Source organism: Lupinus angustifolius, chromosome LG06, assembly GCF_001865875.1.
Source record: "Lupinus angustifolius cultivar Tanjil chromosome LG06, LupAngTanjil_v1.0, whole genome shotgun sequence".
NCBI classification, from domain to species: domain Eukaryota; kingdom Viridiplantae; phylum Streptophyta; class Magnoliopsida; order Fabales; family Fabaceae; genus Lupinus; species Lupinus angustifolius.
Window position 1 is genome coordinate 5,188,583 of NC_032014.1, and position 12,342 is coordinate 5,200,924.

Sequence of the window (12,342 nt, forward strand, 5' to 3'; positions counted from 1 at the left end):
TTAAAGACTGAATCATTATGTTATGGTGTTAAAGCTAAAGCAGAGAGAAGCATAAAGGAGAGAAAGGGAAAGCACATGTTATATAGACAAACATTTTTCATAAATAAGCATGAAGAATTTGTACATCACACGTCTCATTTTTTGATAAAGGGTTTTCTTCTTTAATGTGCAGTATAGTGTTACCAACCCACTGAAGCCAATAATTGAACCCATCTAACAATATCTCTCAAGCTGCCATGAACCAAGCGTGTAGTTTTTCTCATTGTTCTCATCTTTTCAACCAAACTAACAAGGAGAGTGATACATGATGTTAGAGATGTGTTGGGAGATTGATTGGATTAAGATCTAGACACCATGTCAAATGGACTTTTACTCATAGTCCTGCTTTGAGATCGACATTTTTTTGTACTACCAGGAGTATTCTTTCACCTTTTGTTGAGATCGATTGTAAGTAAACATAACTACATGAAGTTCCAATTGGCTAATGTACCATATAACTAATAATCTCAAGTGGATGGTGGAATGAACCAAACTGAAATACATTAAGTTTGTGTCAATACAACACATTTTTTTCTAAAAATTATAGTTCCTTGTCAACAGCATTTTATTTTTGTTGATTGAATAAGCAGGGGGGTAATTATGCAGAAACAGTGTGTGTGCATCTCTTGTTCTCATCATCTCATGCAAACTTCATGCGCCATCGAATTATTGAAGTCTTTCATCAGACTTTGACATGTTTTATTGTTGCAAAAACTAAGATTTTACTGTCTTACGTTGAATTTCCAATAAGGTGATTTGGCAGAATGAACAGAAGTTGTGCACAAAAATTAAAGGAGCCTATGATTCAACAACAACTATGATGTACTGTCTCTAAAATCATGCGGTTTAATTATGTCCTTTTCTCTTTATTCCTTCCTATTATCACAAAGTGACATGAAAGCCATGTGGTTAGTGTTGACTCTTTATTTGATTTTATATTGGTTCCATATGCATTTAAATATGGAGGACATTGGGTATTACAGTTGTCAACAAAGAAGTGATACATTATATAAAAGTATATGACTTAAATAACATATAAAGAAATAAATCATTTACCTAATATTTAGATTTTGGATCTTTCTTTCACTTAGCCTATAAAAAGGAAGAATATTATAACACATGAATGAAGTTATCAAGAATCATCATATTCTATCTCCATTCCTTTAAATGTCTCATGAATAGATCAATCTTTTTATTGTCATTTGCTAATTCGTTGTTCCACGTGTGTGATTCATTTCCTTTCAGCTACTAGTTTATAATTTCATTCTTATTATGTGCTAAAAAAAGGGAAGTAATTAAAATTTAATATTTACAGCCGCAGGATATAAAATTCTCTGTCTTATACTTTCAAATTATGTAATTCACGCAACAATTTTTTAAAAATAATTATTGGGTCCATGTAGGCTTTTATTCCACCATACATGGATATTTTGGTTTTCCACTATTCTTGCACTGGAGATAATCTTATCCGAGCCGGGAATATCCACAAGACTCGAACCCAATAACCAGACATGAATTTGATAGCAGATATCATATTTAATCGAGTGTATTTAAATTTCCATTATAACCAATAACCAGTCAAGGTTGTATAAGTTCCAGTTTACAATTTCCCACTTAGTGGAAAAAATTATCAATTTTAGTTACAACTGTGAAATTACGTTCCACGTTTTAAACTGGAAAACATTATCAATTTTAGTTACAACTGTGAAATTACGTTCCATGTTTTAAACTGTTAAATCGTGAGAATCTTACTTCCGTTTTTATATTCCAAACTTGCACTCAGATTTTTTTTTGTTGAGAATATTCGTACTCAGATTTTATTTTTTTAAGAAAACAATATTCGTACTCAGATTTCAATAGACAATTGACCATAAGTATTAGACTTAAAAAAACAGAATACTTACTTTTTAAAACAACTAATACAGAAAAAGAAGGAAAAAAAATATTGTTATAAATTCTGTAGTGTCGGCATAAATTTCCTTTCGGGACGGTAGAGTTTGGTGCGAAACATGGAAATTGCCTTTACCAATATATAATTTTTTATGTAGTAATTTTCTTTTGATGTACTGGTAGTATTTAAAGAATGAAAGAATAAGAAATTTATATTAAAACTAATTATTTGTAGATTTTTTAATACTATAAATATACCTATATAATTTTGGTAAGAATCGTAAGAGACGTAATTGAAACAAAGCATATGTAAAAATAATTGACCCACTACGTCCTTAACCACAAAAGCAAACAAATAAATTCCATAAACTAACCTTTACAGCTGCATCAATTGCAAACTGTGCCATTTTCACGAGCCTTGTCACTGTCGTTTAAGATGAAGAATTCTTTTGGACTAAATATCATCTCATCTTATGGGTAAGGTGTTAGTTCTTTTTTGAGCATATGATTCATCTTCTTAATAAGTGTTGGTCTCAGAAATTAAACACTTAATTTTTTAGTCATTTTGAGAATTTAATAAAGTTTGACACTACTATATCAAAGCTTTGTTGGTCTACCAAGCATTCATTGCAAACACCAAATATATATCACCAAAATATTATTATAATTACAAAAGAAAACAATTAGAGGCTAAGCGCGTTAAATTAAATTAAATTTTATAATAAATATGATGTGGCACCAGTGGTCGAGTGTCACGTGTAACTAGCACGGGTTATGGGCATACTCTGTCTTTCAGTTCCACATCCTTCCGATTCTGTCTCATGCTTCCAATTTCATTTGTATTATATAGAAATACATACTTTTTAATTGAAATAATTAATTCGTAAAAACAATACTGTGTAATACAAAGATGTGTTGTGCTTAATCACTGTATTTTTATTTTAGAAACATGATATTTTCATATAATATATTCTAAATTGATATTTATTAGAATATAATTTTCATTTCAAATTCATTATATTTTCATTTTTTTATATTATGATTTGTACCTCACTAAGTAAAGTCCAATTAAGTAACATTGAACTTTATTCACTTAATACACTAACAAGAAAATTGTATTATTCATCATTCATGTTTTACTATTATTAATTTAAGAATAATATAAATAAATTATAATTAATATGTTGAATATTTGAATGTATATAAATATTTATATGAGCAATAAATAAATTTTAAACTCTGATGAATTTAAGATTTGATTTCATAATGTTATAATATAATTTTCCATTAAAAATAATCAATCACCGACTGATTAACTAGTATAGTGGGGCAAAGCTTGTTGTATCTTTTATTGCTAAGGGCATAATAGTACAAAAATAAATTACACCAACTAATTACTTCCCTTGATATACTCTCTTGTTTCTTTTAGGTGAGACTTTTTTAGGTGGTTGTTTGCAGTAAAAGTGATTAATATTGTTAGGGTAATTAAAATTTTGTGAATAATTATATACATTTTAAAATTACCATTCATTAATGAAACTCATATCTTTTTCATTCAGTCAATTAATTACTGATTTTATATTTTCAACCAATTGTATTGATATTTTCATAAAAATCAAGTAATGTTTATAATTTTTTTAAATTACATTACTTGATGTTATACAAAATTGGAATAATTAATATCAACATTCATAGTGTATATATATATTGGCATAGGTACCCATGTTAATTATCATTTTTATCGAAAAATATTAGTAGAATAAGGTATTTCGTAAGTAGAAGATTTTTGTTGCACAACCTTTACTGGTCTACTAAAGTATGCTATCAAAGATTTTGTTTGTTTGTCATTATTGTTATTGAATAATCGACAATTTATTAAATAAATTATGAATGGAACTATATTAAACATTTAAAATTATAAGCAAAGTACGTTATATATGCCACCATGTATATCATGATATCTATACAATATATCTATAGTATATATCTATACTTCTATATCTATAATCTATAATTTGTCTATACTTTTATACTATATATAAACTCAAAATATATAATAACTATCAATATAACATAATTTTTACTTGTCTATTTTGCTCTTATAATTAATAATTATTACAATATTTTTTTATATAATAAAAAATGTATATGAAGGTTAGAGGAAAAAAAATTTTTATATTTTTTATCAAAAAATTATAATATCATGTACCAAAAAAGTGATATAATTCTCTAAAACGAAATATATAAAAATTAAATATTCAATATTAAAAGTAAAAATGCGGGTCGGCAAACACGGGGTGACTGCCAACACACTAGTCTATACTACTTATAAATGGAAAATCCAAAATAACCATATATCATGATGTAATTTGTAGTTCTTCCTATTTTGCCCTCACTATTTTCTAATTTTTACCAAAAAAACTATATATAACTCGATGTTCATTTTATGTTCCTCTCCACCGTATATATGTTCATATTATTTGGTTAACTATTTCTTCTTTTTTATATTATAACTATCGGTTTTTTAATGTAGAACATAAATGTTACATCAATCGAATAAATTCAACTGTAGATTACAAAACTTTAACACAAAATATTACATTTGACATTTATGACATACAAATTACATATTATAAATGATAGGAAAACATATTGGTAGACACGACAGTGTCTGTCAACACGCGAGTATATATAAAAGGGGTTTGCAATCAAATATCTATTTTTATCCACCCACAAAATTACATATTATATTTTAAAATTTTAATTTTATTTCTTAACATAAGTATATTGGAATGATTAGAGTATGGATTCCAATATAATTATTTACATATAATACATATCACTTTATTGTGATGTAAGAATATTTATACAAAATTACATATTATATTTTAAAATTTGAATTTTATTTCTTAACATAAGTATATTGGAATGATTAGAGTATGGATTCCAATATAATTATTTACATATCACTTTATTGTGATGTAAGAATATTTATAGGACAATTTTGTATGATAAAATATGATTAATCTTTACATAATGATAAATGTAATCAAATTTTTTGTGTTATATATATTATTTGAGTTAAAATTCTAGTATATATAAAGACAAAATATGATATAACTTTTACGATTTTTGCCCTTCACATTATTTAATTTTTACAAAAAAACCATATAATCCTAATTAACTACAACCAACATATTAGTTAACCACATCTCTTACCTTACACTAAATATTATCATACACGCAAAATTATAATATAAAATACACCGAATACATTAAATATATTGTAATTATAAAAATTAAATATATAATATCATGCAATATTGACATGCAGGTTCGTGTCTGTATACACTAGCATATATAAGAATGAGGTAACATTTTCATAATTAATATGATAAAACAACCATAATGACCCTTATTTGCGTTCATAATTAACATTAAAATCATGGATATCATATTTTAATGTTTAACTATTTTATTTAAATTAGAAATCTTATTTTTTTTCTTAATCTTAACATTTTTAATTTCTAAAAGAAATGTTGATGTAATAAGTATTCAATTAAATCATTAACTAAAATAGATATTGTATACATCATAAATAGAAACATTAACAAAACAAATGATAGATTTTATATTGTATTCATCATAAAAAGATATACAAATTACCCCACTTTCTACCACAAACCTGCTCTTTAATCAATATCTAAAGGTAATAAATAACTATCATTATCTATACTAAATATTCTTTTAACATGATATTGCATTTTAGGAAGAAATCCACTAACGGCAAGAGAAAGAGAATTTATACATTATCCTAATTTGTGAGCGTGTATTCCCCTTAGAATGCGCGTTATTTAGGTTTTCATTGACTATAAATTCTCCCATATCCCCATGTATTGGCTCATGCAAAGTGTCAACCATTTCAAGGTACTCCATCCTTTCAGCCTCACAAAATTTCAATGCCCACTCCAATTTCATTTTTCTTCCCCTCTTTTATCGTTCTTGTACTTGTTTCTTTCTACTTTCCAGTTGGATGCACATAAGTTTCTGACTTGTTAGTTCACTCATTTTTTGTTTTCACATGATTTGTATCACTCCCCTCTTACCAGTTCATTCAATACTATAAAACCACACACTACTTAATGTACAATTTAATACTTATAACAGCAAATTAACTATCACTTACTTGGTCAATGTTTTTTGCAGGTGAGTGTCAAAGTTCTGAGCAGACTCCACACAAAATGGGATTGAACATTTAAGGCTTAATCTAGAATCATGTTTTTTTTAAATGCACACACTAACTCTTCAGACCAAGTATAAATTTCTGAATACCCAACAACTCCACACTTAATTCTAGTACCATTCTAATTTTTCTTTCAGTTTCCTCATTGTCTGGAACAAAAGAAAAAGGAAAGTAAAAATAACATGAATCAACAACTCAACCATGTGAAACTCCTCTGTCTCCTTATCCTCGTCTCATCTCTCACTGTAAGTAACTTCACTCTCATCATTTTACAATTCAAGTTTCGCTCTTTTTCAATGGGTTCATCTCTATCATTCTCACTTTCATAATGGGTATTCAATTTTTAATCAATGCAGATCGGTTTTGCCACGGTGGCCGGAGATGACAAAAATCCCTTCACCCCAAAGGCTTATCTCATTCGCTACTGGGACAAGGAGATCCGCAACAACCTTCCAAAGCCACCATTCCTTTTATCCAAAGCCTCACCGCTGAACGCCGTAGATGCGGCGGCGTTTGCGAAACTCGCTGCTGCAGATGGCGGCGCTGCTCTTTCCACGCGCCTCCCTGAATTTTGCACTGCAGCGAAACTCCTTTGCTTCCCTGAATTGCAACCGAGTTTGGAAAAGCATGACAAAGATTCAAACTTTGCAGTGTACCAAGACAAGAACTTCACCAATTACGGAACGGGTCGACCCGGTGGACTCGACTCGTTCAAGAAATACTCAGAAGGAGTGAATATTCCGGTGAACGATTTCCGCCGATACAGCCGCAACTCCGCCGGCCATAAAGACAGTTTCCTCAGTTACGCCGACGACGGTAACGTCGTGGAACAGACCTTCCACACTTACGGCGCCGGAGCCACCGGAGGATCCGGCGATTTCAAAGTCTACGCCGACGAAAACAACGTCCCTGATATCCGTTTCACAACCTACTCCTCCGACACAAACGGAAGAACACAATCCTTCACTTCATACTCCGAAAACGGCAATGCCGGAGAACAAACATTCACAGCATATGGCAAAAACGGTAATGGCGCTGAGAACCAGTTTTCCTCGTACGGAAAAAGCTCCAACGTTGTCAGTTCCGGTTTTTCCAATTACGCTGAAACCGCAAATGGCGCCAATGACAGTTTCACAAGTTATAGTACTGACATGAACAACCCCACTAACGATTTCAATAACTATGCTGATGGTGGCAATGGTGTTACCGAAACTTTCTCTAGTTACCGTGACCAAGCCAATGTTGGTGCTGACTCTTTCAGTTCTTATGCTAAAAATTCCAATGCTGCTGAAGTTGATTTCAGCAACTATGGCAAAACATTCAATGAAGGAATAGACAGATTCACAGGTTCGATGAAAATCTCAGATAAACTTGTTTTTTGATTATTTACTATGTCTTATTTTTAGTATGTTTTCTCTGACAGGTTATGGAAAAGGTGCAACCGGTGAAAGTAAGGTTGGATTTACAACCTACGGTGTTAACAACACGTTTAAAGAGTATAACAAGGAAGATGTTTCTGTTTCTTTTTCAAGGTATACTAATGTGAGTTCTGGTGGTTCAGTGTCTCAAAGTGTTTCAAGAGTGAGTGATAATTTGGTAAAAAAGTGGGTTGAGCCAGGCAAATTCTTCAGAGAGAAGATGATGAAGGAAGGGACTGTGATGCCTATGCCTGATATTAGAGATAAGATGCCACAAAGGTCGTTTTTGCCTCGGAGCATTTTGTCCAAATTACCCTTCTCATCATCCAAGATTTCGGAGTTGAAGAAGATCTTCAAGGCTTCTGATAATAGTTCAATGGAGAAAATGATGAAGGACTCTTTGGCTGAGTGTGAGAGAGTCCCAAGCCCTGGTGAGACAAAACGGTGCATTGGGTCAATGGAGGACATGATTGATTTTGCAACTTCGGTTTTGGGTCGAAATGTGGTGCCTCGGACTACCCAGAATGTTAATGGGTCCAAGAAGAAAGTGATTGTGAGTAATGTTAAAGGGATCAATGGTGGAAAAGTCACACAATCTGTGTCTTGTCACCAAAGTTTGTTTCCTTATTTGCTCTACTACTGCCACTCTGTGCCTAAGGTTCGGGTTTATGAAGCGGATCTACTTGACCCGAGTACCAAATCCAAAATTAACCATGGTGTTGCAATTTGTCATTTGGATACCTCTGTATGGAGCCCCACCCATGGTGCATTCATGGCTCTCGGCTCGGCTCCCGGTCGGATTGAAGTTTGTCACTGGATCTTTGAGAATGACTTGACTTGGACCACTGCTGATTGAGAAGATAGTTCTACAAAGAAAGAACAGTTGCTAAGAAAATTTAGCAGTTGGTTCTATGCCACAAATAGTTTACTTTATTTTGAGATTTAAGTAATGTATTTTTTAAGACTTTTAGAATTGTCATTTTGCTTTGATAGAATAGTTATTTAAGTTGTGGTTTTACATTTGAAAGAAGGTATATTTATATGATTGCTATTACTAAAATCATTACTAGCATGGGTTCTGTAAGTGTTTATGGCTTCCCTAATGATTGGAGGCAATGAATCAAGCAATGGTTTTTATTTAACTATCTATATGAATTTGATCTTAGCCTTTTACTGTGTGCTTAGGTTATCTTGTTTTTTGTTTTGATTCAATTATTATTGAATTGGTTGGTATTGGAGGGCACTGAATAGAACACACAAGAAAACTCCATGACAGGACAAAAAGGAACATGATCCAGATTCTACATGTTGATAAATTTGAGAGGGGGAAGAACAATTGGAAGGACAAGAAATTGGATTTTCCACATATATACAAAGCCATGTGAACTAAAAGATGAGGTGGTCCTTAAACCAACCAAAACATGCTCTTGTATTGGTGTGGCAAAGTTCACGAGACAGCAATTGTTGGCCAATGTCCAAATTAGTGCAATAGAAGAAAATTATAATAATAATAATAATGAGATTATGTCATGTGCCTTGGCTTTAGTTCTAAGATTAACTCAAAATTTGAGGTTAAATTGGTGATTTTGTTGTTCATCAAGAAACATGCCTAGTCACACTTTTGTATCTTCCATCCCAAATTTTATTTTACTAACAAAAAGTAACTCCTTTACAATAAAAACTTCATAATGTTTATTAATATATACTGATAGGTGTGGGAAATATGCATAACGCGTTGAATTTGTTTGACAGTGATATCTATTTGATGCTAAAACAGACCACTTGTGCACCACTCTCCGAAATGATTCCCATGATGCAGTTGATCAGTGAAACAGTGCCTCTACTTCAGTCTCATTGGATGGCCCTTATAATTCCTAACAGCTGCTCCTGTTACTTAAGTCCCTCTTTGGGAAATAGCAGCATGAAAATCAACTATGGTGATTAAATCAATTGGTAAGATACTTTAAGACCCCACCATGAAATTTTCAATCATTTAAAATGTTTGGTATTATAATTACTAGTATAATTTTAAATGACTCACACTGTACATGGTATACCCCAAAATATGGAATTATTATATTGAACTCCATGCACTCCCAAGTTCTCATGAAATGTGGTACTTAAATCTTGAATATCTAATAATATCACGGTATCTTACTGGTATTAAGGATAGGTGATACCAGTACTTAAATCTTGGACATCTAATTCTCATGCACTCCTGTATGCTAAACACCCTCTCACTATCCCCTTACATCTTTCAACTATATTAATATATGACAAATGTTAACCAATATCCTTAGGACATGGTTCTTGATCAAGTCAAAGTGAGAAAAAATGATTCTTAATGTGATCACTGACTACAAAGACCATTAATATATATTGGAGAAATCTTCTATCACAAAAAGTGTGTCATTTCATGTGTTACTTCTTTTGATTGGTCATAAAAATACTTTATTTTTAAATTTTTAACTTAAATATATTTTTTCTAACTAATCATAAAAAATAACACATAAAATGATATACTTTTGTAAGATAGCAGACGTAGATACTATATATGGGAATGAGTTTTTAGGTAGCTAAGAATTTACATTTTCATATTAACTAGTGCTTTGGATCTTGCTTTAAAGAACTAGCATTTCCACCCTTAGAATTTGGGAAGTTGTTTATCCTCATGTTTAACCTATTAGATTGTGCCTCAAAGTTAGACTTCTTGAAGAGTTGAAATTAGAAACATATTCAATACGAAAATTACCTACATCCTGGATTAAAAAAGGAGCAATAGAATATTTGAATCATGCATCTCAATAAACAAGTTAATAACAATATCATCAATGAAAAATTACTATTGTCTTAGTATAATTAATACTTAGCTTATTAATATCAGCAATTGCATATTTCTGCATAAACCTAGACAAATTTTTTAAATAAAAGTGATAGGAAATTGTTCCTGCCCGGATAAACCGGGCACGTAATGATAATATCCAAATAAATCGAGTATTTTGTTGCCTCCGACCATCATTTTGGATTATTCCACTATGATCAAAGTAAGGTGTCACATGGTGACCCGGTCATTTCGGGTCACCCCACATTTCCAAGATAAGCCAAGAACATCATATTGGGCTTATGGGCTTGGCTTTGAGGCCCAAATCAACACCACACTGGGTCTAGCATGTGGAGAGCTGGTGCGCCGCCACGGACCACCCAATCTAACCAATGGGTAGCTTACACCTCACCTGCATCACTCCTATAAATAAGGGAGTACTTCATCTCTACAAATATTCTGCTAATCACTTCTCTCTACTTATACTTTGTCTCTCTATTTATCCCAAAACTCTTACTGTCTTTAGCGTCACAAAACCTTTTCACATACCTCCCGACGGGTCTACAACAGCAATCAATGCCAACTCTACACCTTCATCATCAAGCTCATCAAGCCAAACCCAAATCGACCGGTTTACTATCCCGGTTCATTACTAAAGAAAAGAAACTGATTACTGAACCAAATAAGCAAATATGTTTTGAGACACCGATTTGCATTTTCCATATATGTGCCCAAAGATCAACCCAAAAAGGTAATTGAACTAAAGCGGCATTAATAAAATGTATCTCAAAGCAAATTTAGACCCTTTTTCGAATGGGTTAAAATGTGTCTTGACATATATGAGAAAAATCCTATACGAAAATGTGACACATTTGTCTAATTATTGTAGTGATCTGATGGATTAAAATGAATTGTTTGCTAACTAATGCGGTCTTTGTTTATACCTACTTGTCATATTATTTTCCAATTATGAAATGATTCTATAGAATCTTCACAATTTGGTTTTAGCTACTGCTTATTAATACACAATTTTTTAATATTTTAAAATAATCATCAGCATATTTCTCTATGTAGAAAACAATGATTCGAGTATACCAACCAAATAAAAAAGTTTTCCTTGTAACAACTATGTATAATTAAACAACAAATAGCCATCGGTCCTTCAAAATTATTGATGTATTAACTTGGTCATGAAAAACCAAAAAAATAATCTTTAAAAATATCAAATATGAATTAAATTAGTCATTTTAAATATTATTATTTATCGCTAACTTTTGAGACATTTTAGCCCTATCAAATATTATTTTAACTCCCATTTACATGACTTATGTTTACATTTTAATTGAGAGTTTAAAATCTATGCACTGATACATCATCAGTACATCATCCACTATTGATTTGTATTACTTTTGTTTTAGAGTCAATAATAATTAAAAAATGAATGGTGAATATTTTACTGACAATGTAAAAAACACTTATATTATAATACGTATTACATACTTAAATAAAACATATCTTTTCTAGGTGAGACTCCGAGATCTTGACTTGCTAGCTGGTGTAGTAGTTTGAACTTTGAATTGGCGTCACTGATTCATGCATTGTGCATGGGCAAAGATGAAAGCGAAAGGGCAATGCTACCATGATTAAAAATTCAACTTGACAAAGTGAATATAATCTGTGCATAATATAAAAGATACTTATTTTGTTATTTGATTAAAGGAAAAAGCGCAATACCATAAGGAAAAAAGTGGAAGTAATATGAACTTTCCCTTTCAAATTGAACGTTAATACTTACTATCTTAAGGACCTTGAGAAAAATAGCAAGCAAAATTTCAATGCACTTTAATAAAGAAATCTGAAGGTCATGGAACACAATCTATGGCTAATGGCAGCTCCTTTGCACTTTTATTAAAGTGGTTCTAAGTCCGAAC

General features: G+C 31.4%; 1 protein-coding gene across 1 annotated transcript; it reads left to right on the forward strand.

Annotated features, from left to right (window-relative positions):
* On the forward strand, positions 5,722-8,735 carry LOC109349200 (polygalacturonase 1 beta-like protein 3). The gene is made up of 4 exons (XM_019589918.1): positions 5,722-5,856; positions 6,136-6,417; positions 6,529-7,519; positions 7,596-8,735. Exons 2-4 carry the CDS (start codon positions 6,355-6,357, stop codon positions 8,444-8,446), a joined length of 1,905 nt encoding a protein of 634 aa, XP_019445463.1. The 5' UTR covers positions 5,722-5,856; positions 6,136-6,354; the 3' UTR covers positions 8,447-8,735.